General features: G+C 45.2%; 1 protein-coding gene across 2 annotated transcripts in view; it reads right to left on the bottom strand.

Annotated features, from left to right (window-relative positions):
• The window catches only part of BTRC (beta-transducin repeat containing E3 ubiquitin protein ligase), a 1,279,452-nt gene that overhangs the window by 274,649 nt on the left and 983,612 nt on the right, over positions 1-21,191 (bottom strand). For both annotated transcript variants that reach the window (XM_069239553.1, XM_069239552.1), the window contains 2 exons: positions 20,415-20,664; positions 14,454-14,572 (listed from right to left, as the gene is read on the bottom strand). In XM_069239553.1, coding sequence (XP_069095654.1) covers positions 14,454-14,572; positions 20,415-20,664 — 369 coding nt within the window. The remainder of the gene's footprint in view (positions 1-14,453; positions 14,573-20,414; positions 20,665-21,191) is intronic.

The following is a 21,191-nucleotide window of genomic DNA, read 5'->3' as shown; positions in this document are numbered from 1 at the left end:
GTTCTTTCGGCGGGAAAACACTTCTGCACGACTCTCCACGGTGAGACGGATCCGTCCACCAAAGGGGAAGTCTCTAGCCCTTTTCGTTCCTGCAGAAACCTCAGCTTCTTCTGTCCAGTAGAAGCTTCTTTGCACCCGCAGCTGGCATTTCCTGGGCATCTGCCCATCTCCGACTTGCTTGTGACTTTTGGACTTGGTCCCCTTGTTCCACAGGTACCCTAGATTGGAAATCCACAGTTGTTGCATTGCTGGTTTGTGTCTTTCCTGCATTATTCCTCTAACACGACTTCTTTGTCCTTAGAGGAACTTTAGTGCACTTTGCACTCACTTTTCAGGGTCTTGGGGAGGGTTATTTTTCTAACTCTCACTATTTTCTAATAGTCCCAGCGACCCTCTACAAGGTCACATAGGTTTGGGGTCCATTCGTGGTTCGCATTCCACTTTTGGAGTATATGGTTTGTGTTGCCCCTATCCCTATGTTTCCCCATTGCATCCTATTGTAACTATACATTGTTTGCACTGTTTTCTAAGACTATACTGCATATTTTTGCTATTGTGTATATATATCTTGTGTATATTTCCTATCCTCTCACTGAGGGTACACTCTAAGATACTTTGGCATATTGTCATAAAAATAAAGTACCTTTATTTTTAGTATAACTGTGTATTGTGTTTTCTTATGACATTGTGCATATGACACTAAGTGGTACTGTAGTAGCTTCACACGTCTCCTAGTTCAGCCTAAGCTGCTCTGCTAAGCTACCATTATCTATCAGCCTAAGCTGCTAGACACCCTATACACTAATAAGGGATAACTGGGCCTGGTGCAAGGTGCAAGTACCCCTTGGTACTCACTACAAGCCAGTCCAGCCTCCTACAATTGTGGATTATGTACTTGGCCTCAGATCAAGGATGGCTGAGTACATGAAAAAGGCCAGTAAAAACCTTCAGGCCAGCCAAGAGCTCCAGAAGCAATGGCATGATCAGAAGGCGGTTTTGGTTCTGTACCAACCAGGGCAGAAAGTGTGGGTCTTGGAGCCTGTGGCCCCAAGAGCACTCCAAGATAAATGGAGTGGACCCCACACAATTGTTGAAAAGAAGGGAGAAGTCACCTATTTAGTTGACTTAGGCACTGCCAGGAGTCCCCTTAGGGTGCTCCATGTCAACCGCCTGAAACCCTACTATGACAGGGCTGATCTCACCCTGCTCATGGCAACTGATGAGGGACAGGAAGAAGACAGTGATCCTCTACCTGATCTCTTCTCTTCCACAGAACAAGATGCTCTTGTGGAAGGTGTAGTTTTGGCTGATTGTCTTACTGCTGAGCAGAAAGATAATTGCATAAATCTCCTAGATCAATTCTATGAACTCTTCTCTACTGTGCCAGGTACCACTTCTTGGTGTGAGCACACTATAGATACTGGAGACAGTTTACCTGTCAAAAGTAAGATCTATAGGCAGCCTGACCATGTCAGGGACTGCATAAAGCAAGAGGTCCAGAAAATGTTAGAACTAGGAGTGGTTGAGCACTCTGACAGTCCATGGGCTTCTCCTGTGGTACTGGTACCAAAACCCCATTCCAAAGATGGAAAGAAGGAAATGCGGTTTTGTGTAGACTATAGAGGTCTCAACTTGGTAACCAAAACTGATGCTCACCCTATACCCAGGGCAGATGAGCTCATAGATACACTGGCATCTGCCAAGTATCTAAGCACTTTTGATTTGACTGCAGGGTATTGGCAGATCAAATTATCAGAAGATTCTAAACCTAAGACTGCATTTTCTGCCATTGGAGGACATTACCAGTTTACTGTAATGCCTTTTGGTTTGAAAAATGCACCTGCCACTTTTCAGAGGTTGGTGAACACAGTCCTGCAAGGGCTGGAAGCTTTCAGTGCAGCATATTTGGACGATATAGCTGTCTTTAGCTCCAGCTGGGATGATCACCTGGTCTACCTATGGAAAGTTTTGGAGGCTCTGCAAAAGGCAGGCCTCACTATCAAGGCTTCAAAGTGCCAGATAGGGCAGGGTAAGGTGGTTTATCTGGGACACCTTGTTGGTGGGGAACAGATTGCACCACTTCAGGGGAAAATCCAAACAATTATTGATTGGGTTCCCCCTACCACTCAGACTCAGGTGAGAGCCTTCCTAGGCCTCACTGGGTATTACAGGAGGTTCATTACGAACTATGGCTCCATTGCAGCCCCTCTTAATGACCTCACATCCAAGAAAATGCCTAAAAAGGTATTATGGACAGCAAACTGTCAGAAAGCTTTTGAGGAGCTGAAGCAGGCCATGTGCTCTGCACCTGTCCCGAAAAGCCCTTGTTACTCTAAAAAATTCTATGTCCAAACTGATGCATCTGAATTAGGAGTAGGGGCAGTCCTATCACAACTTAATTCTGAGGGCCAGGATCAACCTGTTGCTTTTATTAGTAGGAGGTTGACCCCTAGAGAAAAGCGTTGGTCTGCCATAGAGAGGGAGGCCTTTGCTGTGGTCTGGGCACTGAAGAAGTTGAGGCCATACCTGTTTGGCACTCACTTCATTGTTCAGACAGACCACAAACCTCTACTTTGGCTAAAACAAATGAAAGGTGAAAATCCTAAATTGTTGAGGTGGTCCATATCCCTACAGGGAATGGACTATACAGTGGAACATAGACCTGGGAGTAGCCACTCCAATGCAGATGGACTCTCCAGATATTTCCACTTAGACAATGAAGACTCATCAGGTCATGGCTAGTCTTATTGTCCTTCGTTTGGGGGGGGGTTGTGCAGGAAAGTACCATCTTGCCTGGCATGTTACCCCCATTTTTCACTGTATATATGTTGTTTTAGTTGTATGTGTCACTGGGACCCTGGTAACCCAGGGCCCCAGTGCTCATAAGTGTGCCTGAATGTGTTACCTGTGTAGTGACTAACTGTCTCACTGAGGCTCTGCTAATCAGAACCTCAGTGGTTATGCTCTCTCATTTATTTCCAAATTGTCACTAACAGGCTAGTGACCATTATTACCAATTTACATTGGCTTACTGGAACACCCTTATAATTCCCTAGAATATGGTACTAAGGTACCCAGGGTATTGGGGTTCCAGGAGATCCCTATGGGCTGCAGCATTTCTTTTGCCACCCATAGGGAGCTCTGACAATTCTTACACAGGCCTGCCACTGCAGCCTGAGTGAAATAACGTCCACGTTATTTCACAGCCATTTTACACTGCACTTAAGTAACTTATAAGTCACCTATATGTCTAACCTTTACCTGGTAAAGGTTAGGTGCAAAGTTACTTAGTGTGAGGGCACCCTGGCACTAGCCAAGGTGCCCCCACATTGTTCAGAGCCAATTCCCTGAACTTTGTGAGTGCGGGGACACCATTACACGCGTGCACTACATATAGGTCACTACCTATATGTAGCTTCACAATGGTAACTCCGAATATGGCCATGTAACATGTCTAAGATCATGGAATTGCCCCCTCTATGCCATCCTGGCATTGTTGGTACAATTCCATGATCCCAGTGGTCTGTAGCACAGACCCTGGTACTGCCAAACTGCCCTTCCTGGGGTTTCACTGCAGCTGCTGCTGCTGCCAACCCCTCAGACAGGCATCTGCCCTCCTGGGGTCCAGCCAGGCCTGGCCCAGGATGGCAGAACAAAGAACTTCCTCTGAGAGAGGGTGTGACACCCTCTCCCTTTGGAAAATGGTGTGAAGGCAGGGGAGGAGTAGCCTCCCCCAGCCTCTGGAAATGCTTTGTTGGGCACAGATGTGCCCAATTCTGCATAAGCCAGTCTACACCGGTTCAGGGACCCCTTAGCCCCTGCTCTGGCGCGAAACTGGACAAAGGAAAGGGGAGTGACCACTCCCCTGACCTGCACCTCCCCTGGGAGGTGTCCAGAGCTCCTCCAGTGTGCTCCAGACCTCTGCCATCTTGGAAACAGAGGTGCTGCTGGCACACTGGACTGCTCTGAGTGGCCAGTGCCACCAGGTGACGTCAGAGACTCCTTCTGATAGGCTCCTTCAGGTGTTAGTAGCCTATCCTCTCTCCTAGGTAGCCAAACCCTCTTTTCTGGCTATTTAGGGTCTCTGTCTCTGGGGAAACTTCAGATAACGAATGCAAGAGCTCATCCAAGTTCCTCTGCATCTCTCTCTTCACCTTCTGCCAAGGAATCGACTGCTGACCGCGCTGGAAGCCTGCAAACCTGCAACATAGTAGCAAAGACGACTACTGCAACTCTGTAACGCTTATCCTGACGCCTTCTCGACTGTTTTCCTGCTTGTGCATGCTGTGGGGGTAGTCTGCCTCCTCTCTGCACCAGAAGCTCCGAAGAAATCTCCCGTGGGTCGACGGAATCTTCCCCCTGCAACCGCAGGCACCAAAAAGCTGCATTACCGGTCCCTTGGGTCTCCTCTCAGCACGACGAGCGAGGTCCCTCGAATCCAGCGACTCTGTCCAAGTGACCCCCATAGTCCAGTGACTCTTCAGCCCAAGTTTGGTGGAGGTAAGTCCTTGCCTCACCTCGCTGGGCTGCATTGCTGGGAACCGCGACTTTGCAGCTACTCCGGCCCCTGTGCACTTCCGGCGGAAATCCTTTGTGCACAGCCAAGCCTGGGTCCACGGCACTCTAACCTGCATTGCACGACTTTCTAAGTTGGTCTCCGGCGACGTGGGACTCCTTTGTGCAACTTCGGCGAGCACCGTTACACACATCCTCGTAGTGCCTGTTTCTGGCACTTCTCTGGGTGCTACCTGCTTCAGAGAGGGCTCCTTGTCTCGCTCGACGTCCCCTCTCTCTGCTGGTCCAATTTGCGATCTCCTGGTCTCTCCTGGGCCTCAGCAGCGTCCAAAAACGCTAATCGCACGATTTGCAGCTAGCAAGGCTTGTTGGCGTTCTTTCGGCGGCAAAACACTTCTGCACGACTCTCCACGGCGAGAGGGATCCGTCCACCAAAGGGGAAGTCTCTAGCCCTTTTCGTTCCTGCAGAAACCTCAGCTTCTTCTGTCCAGTAGAAGCTTCTTTGCACCCGCAGCTGGCATTTCCTGGGCATCTGCCCATCTCCGACTTGCTTGTGACTTTTGGACTTGGTCCCCTTGTTCCACAGGTACCCTAGATGGGAAATCCACAGTTGTTGCATTGCTGGTTTGTGTCTTTCCTGCATTATTCCTCTAACACGACTTCTTTGTCCTTAGGGGAACTTTAGTGCACTTTGCACTCACTTTTCAGGGTCTTGGGGAAGGTTATTTTTCTAACTCTCACTATTTTCTAATAGTCCCAGCGACCCTCTACAAGGTCACATAGGTTTGGGGTCCATTCGTGGTTCACATTCCACTTTTGGAGTATATGGTTTGGGTTGCCCCTATCCCTATGTTTCCCCATTGCATCCTATTGTAACTATACATTGTTTCAACTGTTTTCTAAGACTATACTGCATATTTTTGCTATTGTCTATATATATCTTGTGTATATTTCCTATCCTCTCACTGAGGGTACACTCTAAGATACTTTGGCATATTGTCATAAAAATAAAGTACCTTTATTTTTAGTATAACTGTGTATTGTGTTTTCTTATGATATTGTGCATATGACACTAAGTAGTACTGTAATAGCTTCACACGTCTCCTAGTTCAGCCTAAGCTGCTCTGCTAAGCTACCATTATCTATCAGCCTAAGCTGCTAGACACCCTATACACTAATAAGGGATAACTGGGCCTGGTGCAAGGTGCAAGTACCCCTTGGTACTCACTACAAGCCAGTCCAGCCTCCTACAGCACCCTCAATACTCTAATTTTCTTTAACCCTCTGTGGCCAGGGGGAAACAGAAGCTGCCTTCAAGACCTACTAAGCATTTTACTCCAATATCCTTGGATGTTTTTTTGCAACATGCCTTGGGAGTAATTAATAAAGAGATAGAACTAGCTGAATGTTGTCTATCTATATCCCCCATACCACTCTTAGCCTCACCTGTTGAGTTGCCCCCTGTTTCTATGATAGCAGAACCAGGGCAGGGGGTTGTGCCACTGGAGTCTGGGGCTTTGTGTAGTCTCCAACCTATGACGGAAACTTCATTTTCCTTGAGGTCCTCTAAGCCCATAGTTCTCTTGGAACCTGAAGTATTGGTGGTTCCCAACAACATGGGTGAGACAGCCTCAGAGAAAAGGAAGAGGGGGGAGGCCAGTAGTAGATCAAAATGCCCATGTGTGAGCACTTTATGATAACCTAGGGGAACTGCTGAGTATAATAAGGAAACTGACAGATTGGGAATTTTGTTAGAAACATTATTTGACAAATGTAATGCCACTTTGGATGCCAAACTTGAACTGATACTTGTATGGCTGACTGCAATTTAAAAACTTAAGCTCACCAACTGCACTTCTATGCCCTCTCTGGAGGCTTCTGCCCCAAACTCTGTACCCACACCCTCTACCCAGCAAACTGTTTTTCCAGCGGCTCTCGCCAAAACTGGGAGGAGGGTTACTGACCCGATGGTAGCCTGTGGTATAAGTGGCCATGGTTTGCCACACTTTCATTCTGGTGGAATGTTAACCCTGCCAGTTGCAACAAGGAAGAAGGGTCTATTACCATGGCTGTGTCTGTCAATGATCATGTTTACCCCTTTGCTACATTGCAAAGATCAACTTGCAGGAGCTCCTAGTGGCATGTTTCCTATAGGGGAGAGTTTGCCTCTCCATTCTAAATCTGATGCTATCAGTTTACCCCTTGAAGCTACTCCTTATGTTTTCCTCTTTGAAAGCTGGTAATGTAGAAAGTCATGACCAGCTGAAGAATAAGTTCACCCACTGGGTGTGTCTGCACTCTTCTCTGGGGGCTCATGTGGGCGGTTGGATCAATATGGTAAGAAGAGTAAACTGGATTGGTAAGGTCCCAAAAACCCTTGAAGGGATTGTGTGATTGCCTCTATTGGTCATCCGAAAATTAAAAACCCTTTACATCTATTGTAGCATTCCCTTTGTTTGTTTTATAGACCTATAATAGAGCACCTCTGCTCACAACCCCCACAGGTACAGAAAACAAGACACCAACCTGCACAGCGGGCCAACCTCAGTTATCAATGCTGCAGTCACTGAGAGTCCTCTGCAGCCATGGGCCACCTCAATCATTGTTCCCAAATTTAAGAAGGGGGACAGGGACAACTCTCAAGGCTACAGGCCTGCTTCTCTGCTTGTTTCTGTGTTGAATGTGGTGGGTATTGTCGTTCTGGACAGACTGGAGACGTGGGCTGAGGAACACAAGATCTTATTCGACCTGAAGTATGGTTTTCGATCTGGCCGTTCGACTGTGTCCCAGTGTTTAAATTTGATGTGATACTACGCAAATATATGACCACCTGCCCTGGTTCCATTCACTTAGCATTTATGGACCTTACCTCAGCTTTTAACCAGGTAAGCCGGGATAAACTATGGAACATAATGATATCTACTGGGGTTGAGTGGGACATTGTCCTTTTTTTAAGGGATGTACATAGTAACACAGTGGCATTGGTATGTTACTGTAATGACTTAAAATGCACGCACTGTTTTAGCATTTGTAGGGGGTACAACTGGGCTGCATCTTGGCCCCCTTTTTATTTAATATGTCTGTGAATCAACTAGAGCAGGTCTTTATTGCCACTAAAGCAGATTTTGCTGAATTCCTTTTCTTCTTTTATGGAGGAATTGGACCTACCAATCAATGATAAAAAAAATCCTTTGTTATGGTGGTTGGTCCCTGCCCCACCAAAACTAAAACATACTATATAGATGATAGTGCCCTACCAAATGCCAGAGTTTCCTCATACTTACGTACATTGTTTGATTCTTCTCTTACTTGCCGTCCCTTGATATGTAGGAAAAAAGAGGAATTTGGTATGGGCTCATGCTGCGGATTTTAACTTTGCCTCACAATTAGGTATGCAACTGATAAGGGCTCTGTTACAGGTGTGCTAAGCCTAATGTGTCTCTAAGGTGGTCTACAGGAGTGAAGTGTGGGAATACGCCGAGAAGACTGCACTGCAGACAGTGGAAAACACCTTTCTGCAACACCTCTTGTGCGTCCACCAGTGTGCCCCTACCTTCTCAGTACACGAAGAATTGGGAGTTGGTTTTATAGAAGATATTATGGCTTTTCGCCCTCTCTCACTCTAGATAGACATCTGGTCCAGGCCTGAGACAAAGCTGAATATAGAGATTATAAAGGGCTGGCTGTCCCTTCACCACGCTCTTCATATACCTTTGCTTAAATATATCAAGGACACATTGTAGTACGTAGGCAGGGTGGAACTCTTTAATACACCTGCACGTATAGTCAAGACTGACCGGACAATGCTTAAAGCTCTGCTCAAGAGGCAGAGGTCCCTGGGTAGAGAAAAGATGGCTTTAACATAGGTACATATACGTAATCATTTTTTGCGGAAAACAGTTCCCACTATGGAGCCTTATCTATCGGTGGTACCTAGCATGTATGACCGTTTTTTACTCACTAGGGATAGGCTGGACCTGCTGCATTATTTGTTAGCGTTTCCCCGGGGCAGATCTAGGGGCCACACACTTGACCGCTGAGGCTGTGACAATGTGTCTCCGCAGGGCACTTTGCATTTTACCATGTTTTGCAGTTTTTACTTGGTCCCCGGAAAGGCTTTTATTATCCCTTTACAGAAGCAGACAAATTTCGTCCAAGTCCAACCTGCCCTTATGTATCTGCAAATGCTCCCGGGTGAAATTTTCCTGATCATAGTTAGTTGTTTGAAAGCTGCTGTGAGACTGAGAAGTAGTTGTGAACTTTCATCTGTCATGTGCTAGAAATGAATTGATTTGATTCAGCACAACTGTGACCAGTATATATTTCTTGATGCACACTCTGCTGTTCTAAGTTCTTTTGCAAGCATCTGTGACTTTTAGCTACACTTTTAACTTTCTAAATTTAAAGGATTGTACTGTTTGTCTTTCTATTTTGTATTTAATTGTATTTAAGATGGGCTTTTATGGTTTGTTCAAAAACAAAATAAACAGAAACATCGGACATTGAGCAGTTAGCTGAGAAGGCTTCTATCAATGTCTGTGCCAATTCACCTCTATTGGGGGTAAACATTAAAGAAAGTGAAATATCTTCTGCTGGTCCCTTTACTTTTTCAAAACTTAGAGATCCAGAGCGAGGCCTTACAAAACCCTAATTTAAAGAAAACTATAGGAGTCTTTCTCGCAGGCCATGTACTTACTACAGGTCTGCTAAAACCTGGGGCAGGAGTGACTGCTACACAAAGCTATCACCTCTTCAATAATGTGCAGCGTACAGACTCTATCCTTAAACAATCAATGGAAAAGGATAAGGTTAAAGACACGGACCGAGCCAGGCCTAACGGGTCTCTTAATCAGGAGGGGTTAATAGTTGCCCAGCAGAAACATACAATCAAACCTGTACTGAATGATGTTCCTAATCTTGCAAATTATTTTCCTCTGCCGCCTATGAATACTGTCTCAGTACTCAGTCTGGAAATGATAGAAAATCACTGTCCGTCAATGACTCATAACCAATGGTTTGAGATAATTTGGTTTGACATCATGATACTAAAAAAAAAAAACTATCACAGTCCCATGTGACTTCCTCCCTTAACAGTCATTTAGCTAAGACTAGATTAAAGCTTTCACTTTTTTCAGACAGAGTCAATCAGCTTGAACAGGGAGTTTGTGATCTGGAGGATAATGTGTGCATTTAACTAAAGGCTTCACCTGGGGCTAAGTAGGAACTTTCTTCCCTTAAAATCAGGCTGGATGAAATAGAACATCAACCACTCCACTCTAATCTAAGATCTGTGAGCGTTTCAGAAGGAAGAGAAATGCAAGAGGGTGGAGTCACTCATTTGATTGCAAAAAGTGTTTATAAAGACATGTGCCTCTTGACCCTCTACCTGATCTATCAATAATGACTGTGCGCAGTTTTCCAGCTCAACAAAGTCAAAATGCCAAACAGACACACACTGTTCTGGTGAAGGTTTCTGATTATTGCATAAAGGAATAAATTCTTCATACAGCAATCCAGGAAAAGTCAAAGGTTCATCAGATGATATTAAGTTCCAGATTTATTTGGACAGATCTATTTTGGTAGCTCACCAGAGGAGAGAGTTTAGAGGCATGATTGACTTTCAAGGGGGCAGTGGTCCAAGCGACCCTAAGATGATATTAAGTTCCAGATTTATTTGGTTAGGACTATTTTGGTAGCTCACTTCAGTATCTGAATCGTACGAGATACTCAAAGAAGTATAAACAAACATAAAGAACTGAAAATTTTGAATATGTGCATAATTGTGCTATTGTAGGATTCAATTTGTATGTAATGTAATCTAAATATGGTATTGTAAAGGTTCTAATTGCTTATGAAGTGCTTAGGAATAGAGGACTGGAGAGGATTACTTCCTTGCTTAACAGCGGAGCTTAAGGTGCTAAAATATGTCACCCATCAAATTGAGGGTTCAGGGCGACTGAAGGGATAGGACAGGTAAGTCACTTTTTTGGCTGCACATGGGTGGGTGGTCTTAGTCTGAGTAGGCAGCCTGGTCGGGATGTAGGTTACAGGGTGGATGTGTAAAAAAACACAAATGGTACACCGAGTAAGGATTTCAATGATGGGAATCGATACATGGCTAATAAATGTGGTTTTCCTTGTATTTAATGTTAGGTTAGATTAAAGTTATTTTTTAAAATATCAGTGGATTATCTAATAAGGGTAAATATGATGCAGCTGTCAAATGGCTAAAAAACCCTAAACCAAAGTGTGATTTTTTTTGTGAAAGGCATGTGTCAAATCAAATAAACCAAAGCTGCATATTTCTAGGTCTTCTTTCAGATGCCATTTTTCATCAGTAGGTGTTTCGTGTAGGGTGATAGCTATATTGTTTTCCCAAACTTTGAATTGAGAGATTTTGGCTATTAAGAGAGATAATCACAGAAGATGACTGTGGGTGAGTGCTTGTTTGAATTCTCAGCAATTCAATTTTATAAATTATTATGGTCCTATTGAAAATCAGATAGCCTCATCACATCAGATATTTACTTTAACAATGAACTTTAATGGCCCGATTATTATAGGAGGAGCTTTTAATGTTTTACAAATCCCAACATCGGCTGCATCATGTACAGGCAAAAAGAGCTGAAATCTAAGACTGCTGCATTAATTTGGAGACTAAAACTAGATTATAGCCTTTTCGACCACTGGTGTTTTGAGTATCCCAGTAGGAGGCAATACCTCTTTTTCTCTAAACAATTTAATTTAGCCTCAACAGTATACTAGTTTTTTGACTTCTCAATCGTTAGCTAGAATTAATGCTGCAATTTTGGCAAACAAGCTTTCAGATAACTCTTTACTATTGATTCAGGTACACATTGAGCTTAGGGGCAATTTAGGTCATAGATGGAACTTTGACAGATCTCTGCTATGCAATGACATGTGGAAAGAGTAGGCCCAGATCTTTACTGAGGAGTTTTTTCATCTGTACCTTAATTTTGTTCCAATTTTTACAGTCTGGAAAACACTCAAACATACTTAAGGGGCCAGGTGACTGCTTTTGAGGCAAGGACAGATACATTGGGTAATATAATAATTAAGAGGTTACAAGAAGATTTAGAAATGGAAGTGTGTCCAAGTCTAGAACTGCATATATTTCCCATGAGTAAATGATTAATGTAGGCTAGACAACATTTTCAGAACTTTTAGTTTGAAAACATAATTGGTAAATGAGAAAACAGCTCTGCAAAATCCTTATGAAGAAAGCAAACATATAGTGAAAGTTCTAGGCTGGTTAACAAAAGTTAAGTTGAATATTAAAAGTTAGGTCGAAAGATCATGGATCCTGTCATTAACACGGTTACAACAAATACTTATATTATTCAATAGTTTTTGTTTTTGAATCACTGCACTTCTCTTTATCAGCCTCCTGATAATATTTCACAAGATGTAATAACAAATTTTCTTGCTTCAGTGCAGCTTTTGACATTATCAAATTAGCAGCCATGTGTTGTGAGACTGATTACATCAGCAGAATATAAGTAAGATATGGCCTCTATTACACATTCGAAAGCTAATAGAAATGAGAGCATCCCTATTGAGGTCTATTAAGAGTTTCTTACAAGATCTATGATAAAGCTGTTTAATGAAAATATATTTGGTACCCCAATTCCGGCATCTTTTTCAGAATCAATTGCGTCTTAAAAAGGATAACTCTAATCAAAATCAAAATAGATTTCTGCCCCAGAGATCTATGATGATAAATACTATTTGATACACGCTATGTATTATTTTATTATGAATAGGGTAAAAGCTACTACTTTATTGTCCAAACCTGAAAAAAAAGTGTTTGATTTAGTTAATTAGTTAGCTTTGTTTCAGATTTTGTTTGCTTATAAGGTATTCAAAAAGATTATATTGCAGAAAAACTAAATTAATCTGGAATATATGATTACAGATTGACATCTATTTTGTCATTGTCTGATTGTCAGTGATTGAAGCTACACTTATCTGGTAAAGTAATCAAGCAATGGAACTGTTTGGGTTTTACAACAATAGCTGATTTAATTACAAATGAGCTGTGGAAGACATGGGATCAGGTTATTTTACAAGGGAATGAGCGTGGCTTCCAGAAATTGGTTTAGTTTTACCCTAATTATGCAATTTCTGATAGATTACTCCCCAGCTCTAGCTGATTGCACTCAGCTGGTGATAAAACTGCTTTTTAAAAATCAACTACTAAGAGTTGCTAGCTGGTATACAATTCTTAATCAGAACTTACAGGACCAACTAATTCAGAGCTTTTTTAAATTAGAATTCAAACAGCAAACAATTGCAAGATTTCCCCCAAGCAGTGGTCAGACATTTCACTTTTTTGTTATAAACTTTTTGGAGTTGCCAATTTTAAGAGGATGAAATTCTTTCCTAGACTGAAGTTATACTATATGCCATAGTTTTGACAAAAATGTTTTCCTAATATTTTAAATCATTGTTTTAGATGTAATACAACTTCACCATGCAACTGGGTCCACTTTTTTATTCTTGCCCATAATTCAACACTTTCTGGGTTCAAATATTTGAGCTTATCAGACAATGGCTTTTGAAAAGGGTGTTACCAGACCCATGCGCAGTGTTATTTGTTCACTCAGCAAACAAGAGGGCTTTATCAAAAAAGGAACAAAAATGTATTTTTATATCAATTTCTATTGCACATAGTTGATTTTGCAATACAGGAAATCGACAAAGTATCCTTCTCTAAGCCTATGACAGGCTAAAATGCAAAAGGTTAGAACATTTGACTATGTATAGGATATGAAAATTACTCAACTGAGGAAATTCGAACAACTTTTGCACTTTTTTCCAGATGGAGTTCTGTGGAGATCTATGGACTTTGGAACTTTATTTGAAAATTTCTATTATGTATGAATAGTTAGATGTACTATCTATAATATGATCATAATTCTAATATTTGTGATTTTTTTTTATACTATCTTATGAAAAATATATATAGAAACATTAGCACACAGTTTGCAGGACTATGCTGTTTTAGATTTCAAGGCAGTTATTTGTTCAAAAAGGTATCTCTCCTTCATAGTCATTTCCACTTGCCAAACAATGTTGAGATTGATTCACAAAGAAAAGTAGTAAATTTGCACTCTTAGTGTGCTATCCCTACAAATAGGTACAGATTTTCTATTTGTGGGAATTCACAAGATTTCCCAAAAGTAGGCCTGTACGCTGCACCAGGCACAGGTTTCCAGTTGTAATACTGGAAATGTCATGTGACATATTGCCCGTGTGCTCATTTTTCTAATGTGCATATAATCCAAGATACCTCTCGGCAGTGTTGTGGCTTGTAACTATTTGGTGTTTTTGAGTCTGAGACCCAAGTTACGATTTTGACACGTTCCCATTGTCAGGGGTCCACATAAGTTACTACACCTGCATATTTCCAGCGTTGTAAGTAGTGCTTAACCGTAGCCCCTGGGGGGCGCCGGCACTCATTACTGGGGACTGGCACGCATTTTTCCTCATCAGACATTTACGCAAGCAAGAGAGAGAAAAACACACATAATGGAATGACAGAGGAAGACAAAGCTGAAAAACAGCACAGAGGGGGAAAGAGAGAACCTGAAAAAAGAGGCAGGGAGTGCCTGGTAATGGATTAAGGAGGCATGAAATGAATTTAGGACTACAGCAGCCTTGGTATTCAGCACACCGAAATTTTATTGCATGGCCACAGGTTTCTAAACAGAGTTCTGGCACAGGCACTCATTAATTTAAAAGTTAAGCACTGATTGTGTACATAATGGCTGACCCTAGTGAGGGGAGAATGCATCATGACACACAAATAAATATCAGAGAATTGACACATTCTGAACACAAATGATTTAGTAAACCACATATAAAAGTATACTAATAGATGAGAAATACAACAATGTAACTGCTAGAAATCTTACCTGATTGTGTTATCTGAAGAACCACTTACTACTAGCCTATCTCTATACTGCAAGCAAGCGATGCCTCGTTTATGGCCATTTAAGGTTCTTACAAACTCACACGTGCTTGTGTTCCAAACCTAATACAGGAAAGAAAGAAGGGAGGAAACATACATTAAACTTCAGTCTAAATAATGTATTTAAATGGAAGCTGTAAAATGAATGACACTAAATGATCAAGTTACTTGCCTTCGGTAACGATTTATCTGGTAGAGACATATTCTAGTTGGAGAGTCCTTACCTTAGAATCTCCCCAAGCGTCAGACTGGATCCAGAGATTTTTTCTTCGAGCAGTACCCTTGCGTTGGTGGCGTTGGTCAACTTCGCATCCGCCGTTGGCATCATAGTTGCTGTAATGACGACGGGGTTGAATATAGGCGCCACCTTGGCGCCGTGACGTCAGTTTCTTTTCACGACTTTCCACACCAAAGCGCTGAGCCATGAAGAACACTGAAATGGCGTGCCAGAGCTAAGGCATATTAAGGGGAATCCCTGTCCCTAGAAATCAGTTCCCAAGGGAGGAGGATGGGTGGGTCGGTAAGGAATCTGCAACTAGAACATGTCTCTACCAGATAAATTGTTACCGAAGGTAAGTAACTTGTTCATCTGATAGAGACTTCTAGTTGCAGATTCTTTAGAATGGAATAGATACCCAAGCAATGGCATCCTTGGAGGTGGGCTGTGAACCAAAATCATACTAAAAAGTCCTGCAGGACCAAACGACCAAAGTAGCCATCACTGAGGACCTGACTGTCCAGGCAGTAATGTTTAGTAAATGTGTGCAAAGATGCCCACGTTGCTGCCTGACAGATGCCCAGGACAGGAACCCTGCGTGCGAACTCTGTGGTAGCAGCAGTTGCTCTAGTTGGATGAGCACACAACCCCTCCGGACGTTGCTTCTTCGCCAAAGCGTCACACATTTTGATGCAGAGAAGCACCCATCATGAGATGGTGCGCTTCTGCACCGCCTTCCCTTTCTTCGCACCCACATACCCAACAAAGAATTGATCATCCACCCGGAAATCTTTAGTGCGAGTAAGGTAGAACGCCAATGCTCTTTTTGGATCCAGACAGTGGAGTCTCTTCACTTCAGGAAAAGGATGTGGGGGTGCGTAAAAAGTAGGCAAAGTGATGGATTGGCCTACATGAGAAGGTGTGACAACCTTGGGAAGAAAGGAGGCCCTTGTTTGTAGAACTACCTTGTCAGGATGTACAGACAAGAATGGAGGTTTGGAAGAAAGAGTCAGAAGCTCACTCAGTCTGAGAGCAGAAGTGATAGCCACCAGGAAGACAGTCTTGAGGGTAAGCAGCCGCAACGGACAACTGTGTAACGGGGCAAGGGGAGCACTCATCAAAAAAGTGAGGCCAAGAGTGAGATCCCACTGAGGCATGATAAATGGAGTGGGAGGATACAAGTGGGTTAGACCTTTAAGAAATCTACCTACAATATGAGATTTGAAAAGAAAAGGTTGATCTGGCAATCTAAGAAAAGCCAAGATAGCTGATAAGTAGCCTTTGAGAGGTCCCAAACCAGAACCTTGACGGGTTAGTGAAAGAATGAATAAGAGAACCTCAGAAAGAGGGGCAGAGAGAGGATCAACTGATTTGTCCATGCACCATGCCACAAATTTGTGCCAACGACAGGAGTATACTGTTTTGGTGGAGGGACGCTTGGCTGCCAAGATAACATCGCAGACTTCGGGTAGAAGGTCAAAAGCCGTCAACTGCAGCAGCTCAATCTCCATGTAAGAAGGCGGAGACTGGACAGGTTCAGGTGAAGAACAGTCCCCTGCTGCTGCAACAGAAGATCCTCCCGAAGAGGCAGTCTGATTGGAGGATCCGTGGCCATGCTCAGTAGCTCTGGGTACCAAACTCTTCGTGCCTAGTCCGGAGCCTCAAGAATGACTTGGACCCGGTCATTCTTGATCTTCTTGAGAACTCTGGGCAGAAGGGGTATAGGTGGAAAGGAGTACAGGAGGCCCGAGCTCCACTCGAGATGTAAGGTGTCGCCAAGTGAGAACCGCCTTGCAAACTCCAACGCGCAAAACTGCAGACATTGCGCATTCTTTGCGGAGGCGAACAGATCTAACCAAGGCTCTCCCCACTGTTGTAGGAGACTTTGCGCCACCTCCGGATGGAGATGCCATTCATGATCGACTATGCATCGACGACTGAGTTTGTCTGCTCTGGAGTTCAGAGATCCCACCAGATGTTGAACCACCAGGGAAATGCCCTAATGTTCCAGCCATTTCCTAAGGCGAGAAGCCTCTTGACAAAGGGTCCACGTCCCAACTCCACCCTGTTTGCTGAAGTACCACATGGCAGTGGTGTTGTCAGTGAACACCTGCACCACTTTCCCTTTGAGAGAGGGTAGGAATGCTTTCAATGAAAGTCGAATCGCCCAGACCTCCAAAAAATTGATGTGGAGCCCAGACTCTGCCAGAGACCGGAGGCCTCTCATCTCCACCTCTCCCATGTGGCCGCTCCATTCCAGAAGTGATGCATCTGTCATGATTGTGAGATCTGGTTGGGAAAGGGAGAGGGATCTGCAGATGACCCAATCCTGATTCGAAAGCCACCACTGCATATCTTTTGCAGTCCTCTCCTTGAACTGGACCATGTCAGTGAGATGCCCCTGTTGCTGCGCCCACTGGAACTTCAGATCCCACTGCAGAGCCTGCATATCTGCATATGCCATCTGGCATATGGTACTAATAGGATACAGGTGGCCATGAGGCTCAGCAGCCTCAGTGTCATTCTTACCAAAACCTGGGATAGAGGCTGAAACATCAGAATCATAGCCCGAATATCCCAGACACGCTGATCTGGAGGATAGGCCCGAAACTGCGCTGTGTCCAGAACAGCTCCGATGAAAGGGAGCATTTGAGAGGGAGTCAGGTGTGACTTCTGCATGTTTATAGTGAACCCCAGCGAATGCAAAAGGTTTGCCATAGTCTGAAGGTGGGAGATGACTTTCTGGGGCTTCTATGCCTACAGCATCAAGTTGTAGAGGTAGGGAAAGACTGAGAATACTGACCTGCGCAGATGAGCTACGACCACCGCCATCACTTTCATGAACACCCGATGGGCACTGGTAAAGTCGAAGGGGAGCATGGTAAACAAAGTGCTTGTGACCTACCACGAATCGTAGGTAATGTCTGTGGGCAGGCAAGACGGGGATATGAAAATAAGCGTCTTGCAAGTCCGACGCCATCATCCAGTCTCCTGAGTCCAAGGCAGAAAGGACCTGATCCAAAGGTGAGCATTTTGAACTTCTCCTTCCTGATGAAGAGATTGAGGGTTTTGAGGTGGAGGATATGAAGCAGGCCCTTGTCCTTCTTGGGCACCAGAGAGTAGTGGGAATAGCAACCACAGCCTACTACTTCTGGTGCAGGAACCCTCTGTATGGCCCCCTTGGCCAAAAGAGCCCTAACTTCCTTGCAGAGAAGCGCCAAATGATCCTCTGTTAGAGGGCCAAATGATGGAGGCATGGCCGGAGGGGAAGTCTCAAAGGGGAGGGAGTGTAGCCCCTTCGGACGATCTGCAAAACCCACCTGTTCGTTGTGATGGATTCCCGGTGGGGCAGGTGATGGCTTATCCTGCCACCAACTTGTCTGAGGTGGGGGAATGGACTAGGGAGGTTTGGAGGATGCAGCCAGGGCGGGGTGGACTGGGCAGACCTCTGGCTCCCTGTCGCACAAGCCTGTGGGATTCCGTGGTCCCCGCTGCAAAGGGGCTGTACAGCATGCGTGGCCCGGTGGCTAGGGAGAGGACGTGACAGGGAGCCCCTTCTGTGGCCGCAAAAGACGCGAACGGCAGACTGGTGGGGCCGAGGGGCAGCAGAAAGTCCAAGGGACCGAGCAGTAGCCAGGGAGTCCTTGAATCTCTCCAGTGCTGAGTCTGTCTTATCTCCGAAGAGATGTGCAACATCAAATGGCATGTCCATGAGGGTCTGTTGGGCATCCCCCAAAAAACCAGAAGTTCATAACAAGGCGTGGCGTTGTAATGCCAGTGTCAACACAACCGATCTGCCCAGAGAGTCGGTCGTATCCAGCCCACATTTTATGGTGAACTTGGTGGCATCTCTCCCATTGACAACAGCCTGGGAGACGATTGCACGGGCACTGCGGCAGAACGTGCACGACCATGTCCCACAAGGAGTGGGAATAACGGCCCAAAAGGCATGCACTGTTCACCGACCGCAACGCCAGACTGGAGGAAGAAATCATCTTCTTCCCAAGTTTATCCAGTCTTTTTGATTCCCTATCCGGGGGAGCGGAAGGGAATAAGCCAGATGACGAGGACGCCTGAATGACCAAGGTCTCAGGAGTGGGTTGTTGAGTCAGGAATTTAGGGTTGTTCGGGTGAGCGATTGTCCTGTTCACAGTAGCCCCTGAGCTGGGTCTGGACCAGGTACCCAGTAGGACATCTGTGATGGCTTCGTTAAATGGAAGGAGAGGTTCTGAAGCAGAGGCTCCGGGCTGAGGCACCTCGGTCAGGAGATTAGTCCTGACCGCAACAGTAGGCAGCTCAAGGCCGAGGACATCAGCCGCTCTTCTAACCACCATGGAATAAGAAGCTCCCTCCATCGTAGCCACGATAGGAGGAGACAGCGTGCCAGCGTCTGGGGAGGTATCAAGACCATTGGTGTCACCCAATTCCTGAGCCCAGTCCATATTCTCATCTTGCTGGTATTCATAAGAGTCCAGTGACTCCTCCAATCCTTCCTCATATTCATACCCAAAGAAAAAAGGGGTGGCTAGGCCCAGTCGAAGTCAGAATTGGCGTCAACCGATACCGTTCCGGCTCCGGGTCATCAGGAATTAGGTTAAGGTCGATGTTGATTATGGGCCCAACCGACATCTGGAGCATCGATGACTTTGCCGGGGAAGTTCTCAGTGGTAAGACCGGTGCTGATGCAGATCTGGATGTAGATCAAGGGGGACCTTCCATGGCCGGAACTGAGCTGCCGGTGTGGAACCCAAAGGGCCCCCTCCCAAACCTCCAGGCCCCGAAGGTGCTGCAGAGGGGTCGGACTGCCAAAATATGAGGCGCATGACCTCATAAAATTATTTTAGTTAGGCAGGGGTCACTCCGGCTCTTGGAAATTTGGGGAGCCGCGGAGCGGACCCGGTAACAGGCTCCACGGACAGAGGCCTAGAACTTCGACGCTCTTCCCGCGTTGCGTCATCCGAGCGATGGGGTGAAGTCAAAGAATGCCTAGCCTTCTTCGACTTCTTCTTCCCGCTGATTTGGAGGACAATGAGTGGTGATGACTCCGCGGCCAGTCTCAAGACCTTCCCCTCGAGCAAGACCGGGAACGATGTGGAGTTGAGCTCCGGGCTGCCATGAGCTTTAGGGACAACTCACTCAAAGCCTTCGGGTGCATAGCCCGGCACTCGGAGCATGACTTTGGGTCGTGGTCATGGTCCAGACACCACAAACAGACCCGATGCGGATCCGTCACCAACATAATTTGGTAACAATGCTGGCAAGAACCCGGTCTTCGGGGACATCCTTAGACGCACCAAACGTCCCGAGAAAATTTGACAAAAATGTCGAGGCCAGTCACAAAGACCAGGGTAGCTCTTCTCCGGATCAGCGCGTGGCACGGGAAGAAAATAACTGACATCACCGCACCGAGGCAGTGCCTATTTTTGACCCCGACATCATCACGGCGATCACAACGCCAACGATGGATGCGGAGTCGACTGACGCCACCTCCCGTGCCCAAGGGCACTGCTTGAAGAAAAAAATCACCGGATCCATTCTGACACCTGGGAAATTCTAAGGTAAGGAATCTGCAACAAGAAGTCTCTATCTGATGTATATTTTCTAAAGCGTTTAAGAATACGAATCAAGCTGAACAAACAGTGTCTTATTCCTATTTACTGCAAACCTGAACATCTGCACACATCTTACCTTTATCGTTCTGTCTCCTGATGCAGACACAATGTACTTATCATCAAAGTCCACGACATTGACTGCTGCTCTGTGCCCCACTAACACTCTTCGGAGCGTAATTTCTGAGGGAGAAGTCATGTCCCAAACTGCAATGGAGCGATCTTTGGAGCATGTCACCATCATCCCATTATTAAAACGTAAATGTAACACTGCTTCACAATGATGAATTAATGTGTTCAACATCTCACCTCTGTGAATGCCCCAAACTCTGCAAAGGCAAAAAATAAAATGGTTAGCAACAGCCAAATATTTCTTAGCAAATTAAAGTGTAACATAAAATAACATTTTTAAAAACGTACCTTCGCTCCAGTGCCCTTCCTCAGGCTTCAGGCTCAGGGCCCCAGCCTGGCCTGTAGCCAATCCTGACGCTGTTCAAAGCAGCGTCAGGATTGGCTGGGAGCGCCGAGCCAGGACACTCCCAGGCAGACTGGGAGCTTGTGCAGGCTCTCTCCAGCCAAGCAACTGCATTGGTGAGCTGCAGAGAGCCCTGTGCACATGTGTGTTTGGCCGGCCCGAGACGGATGGCCAAACACACATGCGCTCTGAGGGGAGTGCACAGTGCACTCCCCTCTGCTTGTCACCCTAATGCCTCGCACCTTTCACAAGGAAGGGATAAGAAACACATCTTATGGAGGAGCCGCCCCTGGCAAATACATTTATTGAGAGGCCTTGTGGCTCTATTAGGATTTCCGGGAAGCCTGTGGAATAACCTGCTGTAGCACTGTTGCATTCACA

The sequence above is a fragment of the Pleurodeles waltl genome, chromosome 6, assembly GCF_031143425.1.
Source record: "Pleurodeles waltl isolate 20211129_DDA chromosome 6, aPleWal1.hap1.20221129, whole genome shotgun sequence".
In the NCBI taxonomy this organism is placed as follows: domain Eukaryota; kingdom Metazoa; phylum Chordata; class Amphibia; order Caudata; family Salamandridae; genus Pleurodeles; species Pleurodeles waltl.
This window is presented reverse-complemented; position numbering and strand designations above follow the sequence as displayed.